Source organism: Triturus cristatus, chromosome 9, assembly GCF_964204655.1.
Source record: "Triturus cristatus chromosome 9, aTriCri1.1, whole genome shotgun sequence".
Classification (NCBI taxonomy): Eukaryota; Metazoa; Chordata; class Amphibia; order Caudata; family Salamandridae; genus Triturus; species Triturus cristatus.
Window position 1 is genome coordinate 78,207,968 of NC_140592.1, and position 21,489 is coordinate 78,229,456.

At 42.9% G+C, this 21,489-nt stretch overlaps 1 protein-coding gene across 3 annotated transcripts in view; it reads left to right on the forward strand.

Moving 5' to 3' along the window:
- The window catches only part of FGD5 (FYVE, RhoGEF and PH domain containing 5), a 466,200-nt gene that overhangs the window by 371,962 nt on the left and 72,749 nt on the right, over positions 1-21,489 (forward strand). For all 3 annotated transcript variants that reach the window (XM_085624451.1, XM_085624450.1, XM_085624452.1), the window contains exons 13-14: positions 19,166-19,249; positions 21,277-21,356. In XM_085624451.1, the coding sequence (XP_085480577.1) occupies positions 19,166-19,249; positions 21,277-21,356 (164 nt within the window). The remainder of the gene's footprint in view (positions 1-19,165; positions 19,250-21,276; positions 21,357-21,489) is intronic.

Consider the following 21,489-nt stretch of genomic DNA (forward strand, 5'->3'; position numbering starts at 1 on the left):
CTACATCTGGGTGATATGTGGGCTACATTTGGGCTCTTTTGTCTCTGGTGGCCATCTTGGGAGACTTATTTGTTATGAAGTTTCCTAATTTCCTCATTTACTGCAGTCTCCTCAGTAGGAAATACTTTCAGCTTTTTACTTTGATTCCATCAAGAAGGCATTCAGATGTGTCACACATTTGCCATAAATTCAGAATGTTAGCACTCTTTTTGCTCATTAGATCACTGTAGTAAAGCTACTGCTCACCAGGGAAAACTGCTGCTGGTATTGAAAGTGCATGTTTCAGTCTGCATGTCAGAATTTTTTAATGAAATAAAAGAGGATTTCAGAAGTCAAAATGTGCCCTAGTTTTTCGTTCTGCAGCACTAATCATACTTGTTATGGAAAAATGAATCCCCTCATTTTGTTCCTTTTTAAATTAAATGTTTTAAGAGTTACCAATTTAATCCAAGCAAGATGGCTTCAGGTGTGCCATACGTTTATCATAAGTAGGACTGTTAGCGCTCTAGTTGTTCTTTGGAACATTCTGGGAAGCTGCAGTAGAACACAAAGGAATCAACTGACAGTCTCTGCCCTTGTTGGATGTACATGTTTTACTGAGAATGTCAGACTTCATTCTCACATGACTGAGAAAGATAATGTGAATTTACAGAAAATAAGCTCTCAGTTTAGCTTATAGATCACCTTCCAAACCTCTGTGGGAAAAGCATGAGAAAATATTTTTCTCTCAATCATGATATCCCAGCAGAAGGCTTTTTCACATGGTGAAATCACCTTAGAACATACCACAATTCCTAAAATGAGTATGGTACCATCAACAAATGATTTATAATGTAACTAAAGTCTTAAAACCTTCTATTAACTGCAATGCTTTTTAATGAGGTGCTATCATGTATATTGGTCCCAAGATGGCTGCCAACACTTCTTGGATGAAGTGCTGACAGCCAATCAGATCTCAGGATGAGATGTGTGGTTAGGCTCCGCCCACATATATATATGATTTTACTTTTGATTTTCTCAGGAACTACTGAACAGATTGACACCAGACCTGCAAAATGCACTTCCCTGAGCTGAGGACTACCTCTCTGCCAAATTTCAAGTAATTCTGTTCAGCCATTCGGGCTGTACCTTGGACTAAAGGTCCCTATGGAAAATTGCATGGGGAAAACGCGTTTTGGGACCCCCCTTCTTTCTCAGCCCCCGCTTGACGAATCCCCCCGAGACTTTCAGGGTAGGAGCGGAGTGGAGCGCCCCACCTATTTTGAAAATTTCACGAGGATTCGTCAACCGGCGCCAAAGTTATTCCAAATAGAATGTTGCAGATTTCCTATGGAAACACGGTCCTAACTATAACTATCTACTGGTGACCGCCAGTAGATAATATATATATATATATATATATATATATATATACTCAGTATCGATTGTTCAAGAACAAGACAGAGAGAAACCCAAAACAGCGAATGGGGGAGGGAAAGAAAGATTGAAAAAGGTGACAAAGAGAAACATGGATTAAAAATAAACCTGAAAGAGTGAAAAAAAGGGGCAAGAAAGTGTCTATTGGTGGAATAAGGTGGCATGAGTTGGATTCAAGACTATGCAGCACCCAAGGCATTCCATAGGCCCGCAGGATTTTGGGCAAAACATTAGACCCTGGCACTTGTCTTGTAGAAAGTAACCACTGCTGAAGGAACTGTCAAGAATAGGTTAATCCCTTAAACTGGTGTAGGACCTCCAAAAAAAATAAAAAATAAGCGCAGCGATGACTGCCATTTAACAAAACGCACCTTGCACCTCGGCTTATCTAAAACAGACTTTTTACAACTACATAGCCTTTTATGTAACGATTGCTGATTTCAAATGATGTATTTTATCCTCTGATACCATAAGCTTGTGAAGGTGATATGGCTCCACAAAGATCTATCCATCCCAACGCACTGTGCACTTTGGCTCATTTGCAATCCATTGTAAACCATCATTTTGTAAATAATGGCAATTACAGTAGATTTTAAATCACTTGTCCCGTGTTATACTTGTTCATGTTATATGGCATTATAATGAACTAACCACTCTTTTCCTGTCCCCTGTATAACGTGGTTTTAATTTTCTTTCAAAATGCTCTATATTGTCTAGGTTTTAATTAATCATACAATAAAATGTTCTACTACACTGCTGAAGACTATTGATTTATAAAATTGGTTTTAGAAGCCAGCACATCCAGTGGAGGCTCGGGGTGGTCACAAGTATGTGCAGAGAGGTGGCTACAGGAATGATCATGGTGGCCAATATAACTTTCCTACTAGCCAAGTGAGAAGAGAGAGTGTAACACAAGAAACAGTTCCACGGTGACCATTTTTTCTGGTGTCCAACATTGGTCCATGGCGGCCACAGGGAAGTCGGATTTTCAAGCATAGCTACTTTCAACATAAGTGATTCCAGTTTACCCTTATTGATATTGTGAAAACCTGGCATGGATCTGTGCCTCCTGGACCTGTATTACACCACCTAGTGTGACACAAAGAGGGGAGGAGCGAGCTGTCTTAATCCCTAGCTCCCTTCTCCATGCTCAGCGCATCACCTGTCACGCCGTGCCCTGATGGGCACCAGTGCACAGACCCAACGAGAGAGTTATGCTTCGTCTTGCAAAGGCACAAATTGGCTCTGGGATCACAGCAGAATCTCTTTTACAAAAGAGCCATCTTGGGAGCCCAGGATAACAGATGAAAGAGGTATCAGCGAATTAATTTGCCGAGCACAAAAAAGCTGTGATGTGGCGTTAAAGCGTCCACGACGGAGGCAGGGATTAGAAACGAGGCAGGGTGTTTGTCAAGATGACAGGGGGATACAGTTCATCTCCCGGGTGTCACTTACCTGAAAGCGGAAAGTGGAACTAATAAAAATGTAGCTTCGTCTTCATAATTGTCAGAACTGAGCTGCCTGCGGCAAAATCTATTCCTGCAACCATGTGTAAGTCGGTTTGTGAAATATGTCCACAGCAAATTAATTTTTTTGCCAGAGTTTTTTATGAACAGAGATTTTGAAACTGTGCCTTTCTTAAAACCCCTTCACCCCTAAGTCCCGGTTAAACCAGTGCTTAATTTGAGCAGGTGCTTCCCGGTGCTCAGCACCGGCACTTAATTGCGGGCACCGGCACTTAGGACAGCTGCTCATTTAAAGATGAGAAGAAAAATAGTTGTATAATTATTCAATACATGTTAAAAACAACTAATACCTGCCACCCAAACAATTCTTAAAGCTTGGGGGGACTCGACCAGTCTGAATTGTCACACTTGTAGCAGTGTGATGGTTAGTACTTGGGTACGCTCTGACCTTGGCAGCGCTTACAGTGGCAGTGTGTGGTGCAAACTGTGATGGTCTCATCACGAGGGCTCCGGCACTTATTTCTTTACAAATTAAGCACTGGGTTAAACCTTAGTGGTTAAGCATGTATAAAACATGTAATGTACGAACATGGAACCATGACCATAACACCAGCCCTTGACACCATATTCCACATGATTGATGCTACATCCACGAAATTAACAGCACTGCTCTCTAAATGCCCCTTCCCAGAATCCTCTGCACATGCTTTATGTGCCCCTGGGGTGGACAAAGTTGTAAAGTTTATTTTTTCTTGTGAACTTCAGGTATTTCTCACTAAATAAATCAGGACTTTCACAAGTATTTTTTAAGCAACTTTATTTTGTTTTAAGCCACGAGAAAAAGCTACACAGGAAGGCACTCCCATACAAAATGCGGAAAAGGACCCGGTGCGGTACTCGAATGAATATGCAAAGTATGAATTTCCACACAAAAAGCTGGTTCCATATGTTCCATATCTTCTTTATTGTGCTTGTACAGTATACATGTAGATCCAAGTGTCACAGCAAAACAACAAAGCCAACACATTTTGTTTACTACCGTGAACTTCTTCAGGGCGTCCCTATTTTGTACAGCCAATATACCATGATATGCGTCTCGCGAAGCTGTAGTTCACCATATAGAAATATACCATATTTCCACAGGGTCCCGTTCGATTACCCAGCCTGGATCCTTTTAATATCAGGCTGTGTCCAGGATAGCAGACAAACCGCAACTCATAGTGCGTGAGTGCAAAAACGAAAGAGCCTCCTTCACCGATGTGCATTCTACCCTTCCTGGATGAACACACAACAGCTACAATTTCTGACAGTCCACCCTTGCACGTCAGGGGGTTTCTAGGGAATTTGGTGCAATAATGCTACTAGATAAGTTTAACTAGCTCGCAGTGGCATTACATGTGCACCTTGTATATGGATTACAAAGGAATTCAGTCATAACTTCACCACATCACAATCTACACACATGATACACACACTGAGAGCAGAATGTCTGCAATGTTCTGAGGGTTATCACATTAAAACAGATATCACATATCTTTGTCGAAGATAACGCCAGGAATGCCCACTCTCCCTCTCTCCTCACCCCCTTCCAGCGTACAACCAGCCTACTTTAACAGACACCAGGGCACACGTTCACACACATAACCAAACTATCATTAAGCACACTTTTGAAATCCTCAAGCACACTTCAGATGCATTGATCATACAGGGATGGTGTTCAAGTTTTTCCCAGACGTAGTGTGCAAGATTATAATAGCCTGTTGTGTGCTGCACAACATTGCCATACGATGGGGCGTACTTGTAAACAGAACCCCTGAAGCAAGGCCCCACCCAGGTTTCAACTGTGGGACACAGAACAGCGGTCAGGGTCTATAAGTGCATGACGGACGAGCAGCCTCACATTTCACCTGAGATGCTAGTTCGGACCCTGGGCGTAGTTCGCATAGTAGCGCTACACGTAGCTATGCGAAGTGCACTTCGCACAACACGCGAGATACGCGTAGCACTACGTGAACAGCGCAGTGCGCTGTTCGCGATGATTGCACAGTGCCGGATGCTTGTCCGCACTGTGCAATCATTAAAAACGGCATCTTGCACAGTGCGAGCTGTCGTTTTCTGCCGCTCGAGTAGATTTTTATTCGAGCGGCAGCTTTCTCAACGAGGACTGGTAGTTTCTCATTGCGAGCGGTCGCAAGCATTCGCGACCACTCGCAATGAGAAACCTGACCTCCCCATGTTGAGAATCTCGCCGGGAGGTTTATTTTCCATGCTCGCGATCGGCAACTTGATGTTGCTGATCGCGAACGAGGAAAAAGTCTCGCCGGGATGTCATTTTGCTCGCTCGCAGTCGCCAACTTGACGGTGAGGTCCGCGAGCGAGCAAAAAATGCCAACTACGCTACGCTACGCAATTTCGCACTGCAATACGAGCAATTCGCGTAGCGCGAAGTAGCACAAACTACGCAAACTTTGCGAGCGTAGCGTAGTTGTCCGCCCAGGGTTAGTTTGGATGCTTCACCTCTAGTCAATGATGAACTGTAGACAATGTCACTATATATCCTCAGGTGCCACTTTAAAGACCATGATTTCAATATCAAACATGCGATTTTATAAATTATATACATATATATATTCACTAAAAAAACCATAGGTTTCACACACGTTATAGTTAGGAATTAGCATTTAAAAAACCTTGCAAATTCACTGAAAAAAACAATAGGTTTCACACATGTTATAGTTAGCTGGACATTTCACTCGTAAAAAACCATTGAAATTCCCCCGTTATAGTTAGTTCAGCTAACTATAACTCGCGCGACCACAATCCACTGCTGATGACGTCACATGACTATAACATGTGTGAAACCTATGGTTTTTTCAGTGAATTTGCAAGGTTTTTTAAATGCTAATTCCTAACTATAACGTGTGTGAAACCTATGGTTTTTTTTAGTGAATTTGTAAGGTTTTTTAAATGCTAATTTATGTATGTATTACTATATTTTTTATATATTTATTTTACAATAAACTACCTATGTATATAGTTATAGATTGACTGTATCCTTTAATATGGAATGGCTCAGCTCTTTTATTTTGAATTTGGATAAAGTTGAACAGCATAGTTAATATCTTCTATAAACTTATAAACATTTTAAAATGTTTTTTTTTAAGGGTTTTTCACGGTGCGCGCACGGTGCGCGCACAGTGCGTGCACCCCGCGATTTTGTTGAAAAAAAATAAAATGTTTTTTTCACCCTTCGGGGTCCTTCAGGGACCCCCTGACAAAGGCTAGGGGGTCAGGAACTCTCTACCCTGCCCCCTTTTCACGTTCTCCACCTTTCTTTTCACTGTCACACACAAAATGGCGTCCGACACTGCCTGATTTCGACCGATTCGAATGTTGACTGACATCTAACCACCAATCAGAATTACGCTCGTGGACATTTGGTGCGCGCCCCGTGCGAGCACCGTGCGCGCATTTAGATATTTATGTACTTTTAACTGCAATTTTCTCAGGAACTACTGAACAGATTGACACCATATATGCAAAAGGCACATGCCTGACCTGAGGACTACCTCTTTGCCAAATTTAAAGTAATTCTGTTCAGCCGTTCAGGCTGTACCTTCGACTAAAGGTCCTATGGGAAAATGCATGGGGAAAACGCGTTTTCGGACCCCCCTTTTTTCTCAGCCCCCACTTGACAAATCACCTCGAGACTTTCAGGGTAGGAGCTGAGCGGAGCGTCCCATTAGTTTTGAAAATTTCACGAAGATAAGTCAACCGGCACCAAAGTTATTCAAAATAGAATTTTCAGATTTCCTATGGGAACTCGGTCCTAACTATAACTATCTACTGGCGACCGCCAGTAGATAATATATATATATATATATATATACACACATACATATATATGTACATAATATATATATATATATATGTAATATCCATCCACAGCTATTTATTTATTACTACTGCATCCATCATTTGCGCACACTTGTTATTTTCACTCACATCAATACCGCCCACATGTACTGTACAGACAATGATACATTACAATTACATTACAGTGTGGCTTTTGATACAGTTAATTACGCCATACTTAAAAACAGATTGAAGGAAATAGGCATCCAGGACATAGCTTTGGAATGGCTATGCTCCTTCTTGGACGAGCGGTCTCTCCAAGTGATAGAACAGGACTGTCTTTCAGATAGCCTGCCCATAAGCTTTGGAGTACCACAGGGCTCCTCCCTTAGCCCCACTTTATTCAATGTCTATGTAAGACACCTTGCCACCATCATGCAGGAGTACGGCATCCTGAGGATATCATATGCTGACGACACCCAGTTGATTGTCTCCCTGCCCCAAGATCATAACCAGGGTAACATCCAATTGGGTCCCTGCCTAAATAGATAGCTACTTAAAACTGAACGGCGAAAAGACAGAACTCATGATCCTAGGCAACAGGGACATTCCCAGGCCACTGAACAACTGGCCACCCTGTATGGGTGGCCCACCAGTTTCTAAACAGGCGATAAAAAAACGTAGGCATCTGGTTAGATAACTTCCTCTTAATGAACCAACAGGCAAACAAATTGTCTGGTATCTGCTTCGGACTTCTGAGAATGCTCAGGAAGATTCTTGATCTTATTCCGGAGCAGCTCCAGAAAACTGTCCTGCAGTCTTTGATAGTCGCCCGTTTGGACTACGGGAACTCTCTCTACCTGGGTTCCCCTAAGTATGTGATTAAGAGGCTTCAAACGGTGCAGAACGGGGCAGTCAGGCTCTTGCTTAACCTCCAAAAACATACCTCAGTAAGAGAATCTTTGAAACAACTACATTGGCTCCCAATCACTGCAAGAGTGAAGTGCAAAGCCCTCTGCATTGCCCATAGGGCAGTATACAATAAAGGCCCAGAAAAACTCAGACTTCTGATTTCCGCTCATACCCCTACCAGACTACTAAGGTCCTCCCATTCTCACTTCCTCCACACCACCAGAATAAAAAGATCCAGATGGGGAGGCAGATCCTTCTCACACCTGGCTCCAAAGATGTGGAATGAGCTGCCTTTGGACCTCAGAGGTCAGCAAAATGAACTGGCTTTTACAAAGGGTCTGAAGACCTGGCTATTTCCTGGAAACCATTAATCGTCTCTCCTTTCAATCACTGCTCTTATCGTCAGCGCGGGGAAGCCTCCGGGTAGCCATGCGCTGTATAAATTCCCTAACTAAATCAAATCAAATCAAATGTAGGATTATATCAACATATCTTAATATACACTTTTGTCTACTTCAATTTTTAAAATAAATTGGAAATATATTTTGTTTGTCGGGTATCACTAGTGGGCCATTTAGAACCCAATACGTGCTGTGTCCTTAACTCTGCTTAATTTCCAACTTTTCCACCTAAATGATAGATTTCTCTGCCTCTGCTATGGAGGGACCGACTCTGTAGCAGAGTGGGGGGAACTACAGAGGGGAGGTGGAGATTTCCAGTAACCAAGAGGTGGCATACAGGAACAGGAAGAAGGGTATTCTTAAGCCATTCAGGAACCACCACACAATCCTCTCCCTGCTGCTGCTCCATTTGCTCCAGAATCACCCAAAAGGGCTGGGGATGGAGAAGAGAGGTCCCTCGTTTTCTTCCAGGAGGAATTAGAAGTAATTGGGGAGGGTAGCGTTAAAATATCCTCAGCTGTATGGGGGACCAGAATCTCAGCTGAGTAATGCAGCATGGATTTAAATCTGGCAGACCATTTTCCTGACTGGCTAATGGTAGATTTCCTGTTTGCCTGGTGTTGCTGATGTATGGGGCTCTTTGCTTAATGTCATCTGAGACATAAAGAACGAGCAGTGTTCCAAAACAAAGAATATGAGTGTATCTTAACACAGTATTTTTACACACTAGATAAACACCAACAGAGTACTGTCCTAGCTGACATCGACTGAGATAAATGTACCAGTTGGCGGACATTGGCATGATATGAGAAAGTGTTAGTCACTGTGGCAAAGGATATACCATCCAACAATTTACTGCAATGGAGTACATGGGTGGATACGGCTAATGAAAACAGACATTTACATACCCTTACCAGAGAAGATGACACATGGAAGGATGCATTTTGTGACAAAAGAACATTGACATCATACATATAAGATCAACCATTAGACCCGCTGAACATGGAGCCCTTATGTTATGGATTAATATTTTTTTTGTTTTTGCAGTTTTTTATAGCATGAACCCAAAAGAATTGGAGCGCTTTACATAAGCACCAGTTACCTTACACAAGGACACATTCATTTTATTTTTTTGTAGGTTGAGGATATTAAGTGGTTTGTCCAGAATCACAGGATGTTGAGCCAACGCCGAGACTCAAACCTGGTTCCCCAGCTCCAAAGTTAGCAGCTTGGCTGTTATGCCACATCCTCTACCATAATATGTTCCATATCCTGATATTTATGCAGAGAGATTGGTATGATTAGACAAATCTCAATTGACCTGGCAATAAATATCCCAGGCTCTGACATCTATCTGTTGTCTGTGACCAGGCTGGTGCAGATGGACGGACAACACAAGATCTGCAAGGTAAAATTAGTATTATTGACTTACACTCTAAAGGGAGACATAAAGCCAAATGTAAATGGCATATGTGAGATGTGTGCCTATAGGTGAAGGGGCAGAACATCTGACATTAATGAGGAGTGGTGATGTAGTGGAAAGGTAGAAGGGTTTGCTTTATACCTGCCATGATGGGATCTCCCAGAACAGGCAGGCCATGGAGCAGATCTAGGTGCATGGTGGAGAGTACACGTTCATCAACAGGGTGAGACAGAGGTGGGATCCGGTGTCATCTCCCGTGAGAGCCCTTGCCACCTGCATCCTTCACTCGTCTCCTCTCATACTGCCACGTTTGAGGTTTACAATGATGCTTAGCTCCGTCTCAATGCATTAACATGGTCGTTCAGCTCATGCACATGGCCACTTTCTCTGCTCTACTGAGGATGTGTGAGGCAGACCATATACACATCTGTAATGATCTACAACAAAGGTCTGTACAAGGCCTCTCTCCTCACCAGTGAAGTCCCTCTGCCTTCTGAGTGGGGTGGGCTGCATCCTGTAGGTTGTAGCTGTACAGTTTTGTCAGCAAAGTCCCACAGTCCAAGGTGAAAACAGCAGAGCCTAGGGTGTGGGCTGTATTTATGAGCTAGCAGGGTTAATGCGTGTCAGGTGGTGTTATGTACTCTTGTGAATGCTGCTTTCCTAGTCTTTTACAAGTAGAGTTTTCCATAGCATAGGCAGGCATCTCAGCCTTCAATGCTGAGTACTCTGCCTACAGGTGTACACCTTAAATCTGATTGTAAAGTTACCAGTTATAGTTTCTTTTGCAGGCATCACCACCCACTCAGGTAAGAGGGTAGAGACTTGCAATTCTGCTACTGGGTAGATATTTCAACCCAAAACGGAAGTGGGGTATCTTTATGTGCTAGCAATATTATTGTTTGGCAGGTGTGCATTTTTTGGTCAGGTGAATGCTGGTTCCCTAGTCTTTTCCATTTGGATTTTTCCATAACATAGCCAGAGATCTCCAGCATCAAGCCGAGAACTCCACCTACAAGCTTACACCTAATATCCACTAGTAGTAATTTTGTGATCATACTTTCTCTTGTAAGAGTTTCCACCACTCATGTAAGGGGGCGAAGACATGTAACTCTACTACTGAGTGGATGCTTCCACCCAGAAAGGGCATGGTCTCTATTTATCTACTTGTAGGATTCATGTTTATCAAGTGTGTGCAATTTAGTTTTGGGGGATGCTGTTTCCCTGGTCTCTTCCATTCAGAGGTTTCCATAGCAGAGGCGGAGATTGCCGCATCTAATTCAGAGAATTGTACCTGCAGCCGTACGGCTGAAATCCAATAATAAAGTTACCAGTAAAGTTACCAGTCATAATTTCTGTTGTAGTAGCCTCCACTCAGTGCTTAATTTGAGCAGGTGCTTCCCGATGCTCGGCACCGGCACTTAATTGCTGGCACCGGCACTTAGGACAGCTGCTCATTTAAAGATGAGCAGAAAAATAGTTGTTTAATTATTCAATACATGTTAAAAACAACTAATACCTGCCACCCAAACAATTCTTAAAGCTTGGGAGGGCTCGACCAGTCTGAATTGTCACACTTGTATAGCAGTGTGATGGTTAGTAGTTGTGTACGCTCTGACATTGGCAGCGCTTACAGTGGCAGTGTGTGGTGCAAACTGCGATGGTCTCATCACGAGGGCTCCGGCACTTATTTCTTTACAAATTAAGTACTGCCTCCACTGCCATAATCTAAAGTGGTGGAGACTCACAATTCTATCACTGGTCGATATTTGCTCTCATAAAAGGTGAATACCATAGGGGTGGAGTTTCCACCGAGGCATAGCACATCGACTTCCATGCTTGAACAGCGCCCATGGTTTTTGTCCAGTCCAGTTTCAACACTCAGAATGTAATAAGGTCCAAAAGTAAATGTAAACAGTACGTGTATTTCCTGATGCAGAAGCCCACAGCAGAACTGCTCCGCTTTCAACAGCATGTTACACTCAGCTTCCATAAGCTCATCTGTGGGTGGCTTTTGGCTAATATATTGGGAACAATGCTCTGTAAAATGAATAGTTAATTCCTTGAACTATGGTGCTGATAGTAAAACATTTAACAGTGCAGCTGTTAGCTCCACTCCAGTCACTCCAGTAGCAGGTTAGCTACATTGGACAGCTGTTAGCACACCCAAGTGGTCTGTCAGGAACACAAAGCTGCATTTGGCCTCATAAATAGGCAGGTGCTAGCTGGCAAAGGCATTTGTGGTTAAAACCTGTTACGAATGAACACAAAATAATTGTTACCTTAAAATATGAACAATATATAAACATAAATCATAAAAAAGATACAAAGAAATGTAAAAAGAGGATGAAACCCAAAATACAGAAGCTAAAATAGTGGTTGAAATCGCTCTACATAGGAGCGAATAGAAGTCTTTGTTCATTATCATGATATGCTGCTTAGTTACATCTTAGGAGGTAAAGAATGACACCGACCTTCGATGTTTGGGCCCGAGAGTCCTTGAAACTAGGGTTTAACAAAGAAAAGAGCTATCTCAAGCGGCGTGGCATAAGGACATATTATACGGGAGAGCCGCAAAAGCATTTATGAGTATGAGAAGTAGTACTGCAGGAGTACTAGACACCAGGACAGATTTACAAAAGCATTTATGAGTATGAGAAGTAGTACTGCAGGAGTTCTAGACACCAGGACAGATTTACAAAAGCATTTATGAGTATGAGAAGTAGTACTGCAGGAGTACTAGACACCAGGACAGATTTACAAAAGCATTTATGAGTATGAGAAGTAGTACTGCAGGAGTACTGGACACCAGGACAGATCTACAAAAGCATTTATGAGTATGAGAAGTAGTACTGCAGGAGTACTAGACACCAGGACAGATTTACAAAAGCATTTATGAGTATGAGAAGTAGTACTGAGGGAGTACTAGACACCAGGACAGATTTACAAAAGCATTTATGAGTATGAGAAGTAGTACTACGGGAGTACTAGACACCAGGACAGATTTACAAAAGCATTTATGAGTATGAGAAGTAGTACTACGGGAGTACTAGACACCAGGGCAGATTTACTAAAAGCATTTGTGAGTATGAGAAGTAGTACTGCAGGAGTACTAGACACCAGGACAGATCTACAAAAGCATTTATGAGTATGAGAAGTAGTACTGCAGGAGTACTGGATACCAGGACAGATTTACAAAAGCATTTATGAGTACAAGAAGTAGTACTGCAGGAGTACTAGACACCAGGGCAGATTTACAAAAGCATTTATGAGTTACATAAGCATTTATGAGTGTGAGAAGTAGTACTGCAGGAGTACTAGACACCAGGACAGATTTACAAAAGCATTTATGAGTATGAGAAGTAGTACTGCAGGAGTACTAAACACCAGGACAGATTTACAAAAGCATTTATGAGTACGAGAAGTAGTACTGCAGGAGTACTAGACACCAGGACAGATCTACAAAAGCATTTATGAGTATGAGAAGTAGTACTGCAGGAGTACTAGACACCAGGACAGATCAACAAAAGCATTTATGAGTATGAGAAGTAGTACTGCAGGAGTACTAGACACCAGGACAGATCAACAAAAGCATTTATGAGTACGAGAAGTAGTACTGCAGGATTACTAGACACCAGGGCAGATTTACAAAAGCATTTATGAGTTTGAGAAGTAGTACTACAGGTGTAATAGACACCAGGGCAGATTTACAAAAGCATTTATGAGTATGAGAAGTAGTACTGCAGGAGTACTAGACACCAGGGCAGATTTACTAAAAGCATTTATGAGTACGAGAAGTAGTACTGCAGGAGTACTAGACACCAGGGCAGATTTTCTAAAAGCATTTATGAGTATGAGAAGTAATACTGCAGGAGTACTAGACACCAGGGCAGATTTACAAAAGCATTTATGAGTTACAAAAGCATTTATGAGTGTGAGAAGTAGTACTGCAGGAGTACTAGACACCAGGACAGATTTACAAAAGCATTTATGAGTATGAGAAGTAGTACTGCAGGAGTACTAGACACTGGGGCAGATTTACAAAAGCATTTATGAGTATGAGAAGTAGTACTGCAGGAGTACTAGACACCAGGGCAGATTTACAAAAGCATTTATGAGTATGAGAAGTAGTACTGCAGGAGTACGAGACACCAGGACAGATTTACAAAAAGCATTTATGAGTATGAGAAGTAGTACTGCAGGAGTACTGGACACCAGGACAGATTTACAAAAGCATTTATGAGTATGAGAAGTAGTACTGCAGGAGTACTAGACACCAGGACAGATTTACAAAAGCATTTATGAGTATGAGAAGTAGTACTGCAGGAGTACTAGACACCAAGACAGATTTACAAAAGCACTTATGAGTATGAGAAGTAGTACTGCAGGAGTACTAGACACCAGGACAGATATACAAAAGCATTTATGAGTATGAGAAGTAGTACTGCAGGAGTACTCTTTTACATAATCTTATATGCCTTCGTGAATCGGACACAAAATGTTCAACTCCCTGTTTGTAAAAGTGCAGAGTCCACAGTGCTTTCTATTTGTATTAATTGTATAGGAATTTTCACTGAAGAAACCCATTTTATTCCCATTTAAGATGTTTTGAGGCTAATTCACAAAGCAATGTAAGAGTACCCAAAAGTGTACTAATAGAGATGCACTTTATATATTTCAAAAAAGCCTTTGTGTATAGGCCCTTAAGTGTAAAATAGTTATTACTTTCGGACACAGATGACATATAGGACCTGGTACCTTGCATAGATTTTTTGCTATCACTGCCAGCCAAGGGGGCGTGGCGAAAAGTGTGTGAAATGTGGTTCCTTATTGTAAATGCCTAATGGATGCATTTTATGGCTGATCAATGCATAATGCATCTTATGGGGAAACTCACCTATAAATTACTGACATGATCTTTTCTAGAATCGTTTTCTGTGCCCAGAGGTTGTAAATAAAGGGTGTGGTTTAATATTAGCTTTCAATTAATTTGCAAAGCAAGTAATTATAAGTGACAAATTGACCAAGAGGTACAACCTTTTCACCAGTAGATTAAGATTAATGCAACAGTAAAACAAGCAAGTGCTTTAATTCTCTCCTAAATCTCTCTTTTACGCATTAATCCTTTTTACAGTAATGGCTTACTGGGCTGTCCATTTTTGTAACCGTGGAAACCAGATATACATCATTTCTCATTTAGGTCCAGTGGGTATTGTTATCTATTATGATAATGCCAATGCTTTCTGCAACTATCTTTCATACTAATAATACCAATTACTATAATCCACCATTTGTCTCATCTCTTGTCGTCTTTCAGGTGCTATTTATTTCCAAAGCAAAACTACTCAATGTTATCAACCTCTGAAAAATGAAAGGCTGAGTGGGCCCACCAGAATTCAAACTTGTGACCCTCAGATTACAAACAGATTTCTACAATGGATGCATTAGTCCACTGACTTTGCACTACCCTCTCATTTTCCCTCCTTCCCTTTGTGCTCCTTGTTCCTCCTCATTTGACGCACACTTCATAGGGACTAGTTATTTTTTTTGTTTCATAGACACAAAAGGTGGGCTGCACAGATGTCTCCCTTTCCTTCAACTTGTTTCTCTTATTATTTTTAAGCCTGAAGAAAGCCATGTGGCCTTCATTATAGTCTTTGCTTTGTTCCTATTTCATTGAATCTAAAGAAGGACTACAATGAAGTCTTCCTTGCCACCTGAACTTTTTTTGGCCATTGAAACAACAAGCAATTGCAATGCATTTGCTAGAGTGTAAGCTATTGGCATTGTAAATGACAATGCCTTTTATTTATCTGTTTGGCTAATTAACACATAAATAAAAGGCATTGTCATTTACAATGCCAATAGCTCAAATCTTGTAAATGCGAGACCTATTCAAAGAAGCGGCCGCCATTGTCCCAGCTGCTCGGAAAGTGAAAACGCGCATGGCGCGCTGAATGCTGCACGAAAGCTTGCTGTACCTGCAGTAGGAGAAACTCAATAAAGAAAATAGTGCTTACAGGCAAAAAAAAGACTGCCGTGTAACAACCGAAGTAAAAGGGGCAGTCCTTATGGAAGGTTACAAATGAAGACAAGGTGGTATTAAGGAGGGACTAACAAGACTATTAATGAATCAGAAGTCAGCATTTATGAAGGACAATGACACAAGCCAATAACAAATATGGGCAGGGAGTGGGCGGGCTTCTATTCCATCCTCCAATACAGCAAGGCTTGCAGAGCAGCGCATGCGCTGCTCAGGCTCGACCTAAAAACAGCAGTGTATTGAAGGCAAGGGAGGCTTCAATACAGTCCGCCTTTCATTTCACTATCTGGCTTTATCTGTTCATACAATATGCATTAGTTAATGTGCTTTATAAGACATGTGTTAGCTAGCACATTAAGCCCAGAACTATTGGGTTGCCAATGCTTGTTAATTTGGCTTGTGTGATTTTAATTCAGTAATAAACTTTTATGGAGATAATTTCAACGCCCATAGCCAAACAGGTTCCTTTGAAATCTCAGTCATGTAAAGACATACCAGTAGTGTCTGGATACGTCATGCTCCTCCTTCCAATGAGTGTGGCCCTTTGGAAACATAAGAGACCTGAGTTACACAAAGGGGCATTTAATGTGCTAGCCCCAAACCTATGCCACCCTTCGATTTTGGTTAGTTGATACATTTTTCTTTTGAGTGAATTTATATGTGTATTGAGAGTAGAAAATTGAAATTGGTATGTTTGTGATTACCCACAAAGTTCTCTTTGTTGTTTCTAACATTCCCAGTGGCCAGTCCCTCTTTCACTCTTTCCCTCTTAAACGCCTACTTTCAACCCCCTTCCTAAAATTCATCACTGCTTTAAATCCCCTCCTATCAATGCTCACGTTGGGAATGCCAGCTCCATGAACATTAAAGCTGCAAAGTGTGCAAAAAGCAACAGCCTGGCACAAAAAATATTTTAAAGATTGACAGGATGGCCGGGTTCATTTTGGGCAGTAAAGAACATTTGGAGTCGCCTAAGTTATGGGTACATTTTCCTGCTGGTAAACTAATTAAAAACTGTGGGCCTGATGTACAAATCCTTTTTGCAATTGCAAACCCTGCGATTAACAGAATTACAGCAAAAGAACTTTTCTTACTGTTCAAAAGCCCTTACATGAGTTGGAATTTCTTTATGACTTGGAAAAGGCTTTTACAGTCCTTTCTGAATCATGAAAATGCTGGGGGTGAAATGGGTGCCCCTCCTATTTATGATTCAGAGGGGAATCTGTTAATGGTTTATGAACACAGTTGCATTTGGAGACCATCAAAGAGTTACTGACCCTGAAGTAACTTCTTCACATAGGGGAAGGGGCCTCCTTGGGACTCCTTTCCTTTTGTGATTCACTTAGGCCTCAGTGGGAGAGGTTATGGAGCAGGCAGGGGTCGACGGGAAAACTCCTGCTCCCCCTGTTGTTTTCAAAAACTCGAGTTTTGTTAAAAGAAAGCCGCACAGGCCTTTGAATAGACCAGGCTTCTATTTATGAAAAACAAAATCCTGTTTAGGAATGAAAATGCAGGTGTGGAGGTCTAGTGATCATGCCTCCATAATCTGCATTTGCAGCCAATCACCGGGGGTCACAAACTGTGACCTGCCTCATAAGTATTCATTAAGGCAGGTTGTGTTGCAGCCCCCTGCCAGTGTACAATTTACAATGTGATCTATTATAATGTAGGTCGCATAACAAATTGCATTCAATTCTCAAACCAGTCAGTGTGCAAATTGCAAATTCCCAGTTTGGTAATGGGAATAGTACATCAAGCCCTGTGTATCATCCATGTATACATTAGAATATGCTTCCCAGCAGCAAGTTAGACTCAATTTGTGTAAGATGTAAGATGCGATGAAACACTAAGCCGATATAATGCCTGTTTGAAAGGTTTGTTATTGGAATGTTGATAAATACCTGATGCAGATTATCTCTAGTGTACCAGAACCTGGCAATATTGGTAACATTTCTGAATTCCATAGCTGGGTCTTGAGTGCTAGTACCAGTGCTTGATTTGTAAAAGAAAAAAGGCTTGATTACGAGTTTGACGATCTTGGAGCGGACCGCCACGCCAGCGCCCCGCTCCAAGACCGCAGGAACCATAGTCTGGCCGCCTGCCATATTCCGATTGCAATACTATTCTGGCGGCCCTGAAGTGGTGGTCCCACGGCTGTGCCTTTCAAAGGCATTCGAAAGGCACCGTATTGGGATCGCCAAAGCACTTTCCTGCACGGCACAGATTGTAGTCCATGCCATGTATGAACTGGGGGTGCATGCATACGGGGGGGCTCAAAGTGTGCTCCCTCCATGCTTCCCTGTGCCCTGAGGCAACAGGGGGCCTTGAGGGGCCCCTTCGTTTCCTCACCGCCACACTCTTCCTGGTAGGCTCACCACCATGAAAACTGTGGCAGTGAGGAAACTCGTAATATGCTTGGAGGTGCCGCAGCATCACTGCCAGCATATTGCAGGCCTCAGACCGCTGCAAGACCACCAAGGATCACGGATCCCTGGCGGTAGCAGTGGTCCTATGGCGGTCCGACTGCCCAATTTGTAATATGGTGGTTGGACCGACGGTGCAGCGGTAGCCGCACCACCACCACGGGTGTGGTGGTCCATCGGAGCACCAAACTCGTAATCGGCCCCTGAGCTCCAGAACCCAAAGTTCTGCTCAGAAGCCTGGGTCTGGCGCTAATGAACATCAGAGTCCTGAATACCAACCCTGCACGGTCTCGATTTCTACCTCATGCCTCTTTAATCCACCCTCAGACAATTCCTGCCTCTATCTCACTGTTGCAGGATCTTTTTTCTCTATGCTTTTCCTTTTTTACGCTGTTTCTCTAGCTTTCTCTTCCTTCTTCTTTCTCGTTTTTGTGCTTTTCTCTCTTGCTCTTGGTCAAAGTCTGAGGAAAAATAAGTGCCAGTGGGTCACACCCACGACCACCGACTCAAATTAAGCACTGGCTGGTACAATATTTGCACGAACATATACTGATTATCTAGGTTGCATGGACGGCTGGTGCAATATTCGCACCAACATTTTTGGATCACTTAGATTGCACCAAGGACTGACTGCAATCTTAGAATCATAATATTAGACTAGATAGATTTCCTTGGAGCAAGCATTATTTTTGCTATTGTCTAAAGTGTAGATACTGATGCAAAATTTCAACAGTGTTATCTCTGTAACCCGGAAATGCTAGTGCATGAACAGCTACCAGGGCGATCAATTGAGGCCGGTCCTATGTTGGTGAAAATATTTTCTTTGAGATAAAAATACTTTGATCCAAAGTGCAGGTTTGAAGTGTTTTTTCAGGCCTGGGCGTAGATCCCAGAGTTCTGCTACGCGGAACTCTGCGAAGTTACAAAAAAAACTCTGTAAAGTTCCGCAAGTGGCATAGTCCAGTACGAACTGCAGTTTGTGCTGGTATTCCTGCCGCTCGGGGAGTAATTCTACCCGAGCGGCAACTTACCGCTCGGGATCGCAAACTTACCGTTCACGATCGCAAGCGGGTAAATAACTCTGCGAAAACTCTGCAAACTCCGTGAACGGAGTGAAATTCACCTCCCAGGCCTAGTTTATTTCAGTGGTAGCAACGGAGTACTACAAAAATACTCCAGTGTCCCAGCTCCCCATGTGACTTACAACTGTCTCTTTTCCTCTCTTACAGATGAATGATGTCCTTCTCTACACCTACCCCCAGAAGGATGGCAAATACAGGCTCAAGAACACCCTGTCCGTTGCTGGCATGAGGGTAAAGATAACTTCTAGTGAATGTGGGGGACAAAAAAGGATGCATGCTTTAACTTAGGGTCTGTTTTCCTCGAGTTACATCAAGTCCTAATGAATATTTCAACCTGTTTACATTTTTTGGGGGGCAATGCCCTTAATATCGTCTCAGTTGTACCCATTATTTAGTGCCCAGTTTCGAGCATTTTAAATGTTTTTCTCTTCCATTAGGCGAGGGTGGGGCCCAGGGTCGTACTAAAACAGAAAATAGACCAAGGCACCAAAATAAAGCTCCATTAGTGTGAATCAGAAAACTAAAAAAAGTATCCCAGATTTGCAAATGTGGGAAGTTTGGACTGGTAAAGGCACACTTGCTGCTGGCACTGTTTGTGGTAATATCAAGGAAATCAACAGTAAAAAGCGTCCAACAGACCATAAAACGTGTTAATAGTTGTGCTGGGCTTGTAGTAGTTAATTTCAGATGCTGGCTTGCTGTACAGAATTCATGCCACCCCGCTGCAGTTCGACCAATAGGACTTTTATTTGTATCAGGCAACACGCTTAGCACATTCCATAGTCCAGCGGCCCCTTGTGAGACCTAAACTAATTAGCAAACACATATTAATTTTCTTTCTTTCTGGTATGTGCCTACACTCCGTTTCCGGTTGTATTTGCGACATTTATTACCTTTGCATTATAGGAAATTTGTGTTGTACATGCTATGGCATTTCTTAGCATTCAAAGTTCCACTCTTTACTGGTGCACTAGTTTCCTGTGATGCCACTTCCGCCTGAACAGTTAATGTCATTTCCAGACCAAAGTGATTTCAAAAGTGCTTGTGTGCCACTGTTATAACTTTCCCAGTGACACAGAAGAAACTGGAGGAATTGCAGGGGCGATGGGTGAGGGGGTGTGGGGCAAGGGGTGCAGCTTTTAGCTATTGCCCCCCCCTCAACCTGCACAAGAGGATTGAACAGTAGAGTGTTCCGGTGCCCAAAGCTCTGCCCAGAAGCCAGCGGCAGATGCAGTTAAATGTTGGCGCATCAGTACCAAGGCTGGTAGTTTTAAATACACCTCAGACCTCTTTTAACCACGACTAGACACTCCCTGACCCTTTATCTCACTCTTGCAGGTTCCTGCATACTCCCTTTGTGATGATTTTCCCATCTTTCTCTTCTTCCGTCGTTCCGATCAAAGAGGGACAAAGTCCGCCCGCCATCCTTCTGTGGAATGGGACTGCCCTCCATTGGTGCGGGGGTCCCGTAGGTGAAATTAGGATGCGCCCACCACACTGGCGGGCGCAGCCTACATTCCTGACATTGCGGCGGGCGTTGCTGTGAGCACCGCCCGCCGCAATGCCAAGAAGGCATGTCGTGCACTTCCATGCACAACACGGCAGGCACCGCGCGGTGCCTGCCATGTTGTGCATGGAACTGCAGGGGGTATGGTACCCCCCATGTGCACACCCCACCCCCAGAATCCCTGGGGGCCCGCTACGGACCCCCAATGTCAAAGACCGCCTGCCTTTCTGTGGCGGTATTGCCGCCACAGAAAGGCAGGTCCCCGCCTGCATTGTAATATAAATGGCGGCGTCTGCCAGACACAGCCACCATATAGAATGCTTTTCCGCCCGGTAGTCAATCGGGAGGATTGCCTACCGGCGGAAAACCGGCAGACGGTCATCCAATCCGCCGGGGTTCCCCCGCCATGGTAATGTGGCAGGGGAAATTTGAAAGCGGGCGCTGATTTTTAGCGGGTGGATTGCCACCGCCATATGGGCTGGGGCAATCCGCCCGCTATACTAATGACCCCCAAAGTGCTTTCCCTCTCTTGTTTTCGATAAATATCTGATACAGAAAAATAAGTGCCGGTCCTGAAGAATAAGTGCTGGCTCAAATTAAGCACTGGGATGGAAGGGAATAAAGGGGTGGAGGCACCATGGTAGAGGTGGAAGTTTGTAGCCTTGACATACTGGAATGGACTTCATAAAATAAATTCTTTTTTTTTCCATTGGAATAATGACAGGGAATGATAGCTCTTGTTTTCTTCTAGGTCAGCCGTCCAATCGTGGAAAAAACCCAAAATGTGCTTCGAGTGGAATGCATGGACTGCTGCCTGACACTGTCAGCAAGGTATGGTCAAAAGTCTGGCCTCACTCTCTCCAGTGAAGCTCACACACAAAAACTAAACATTTAAAAAAGATAGGAGAGAAGTACTATCTCTTGTTTCTACCATCACCCATCCAAGCGCATCAGAAAAAAAAAC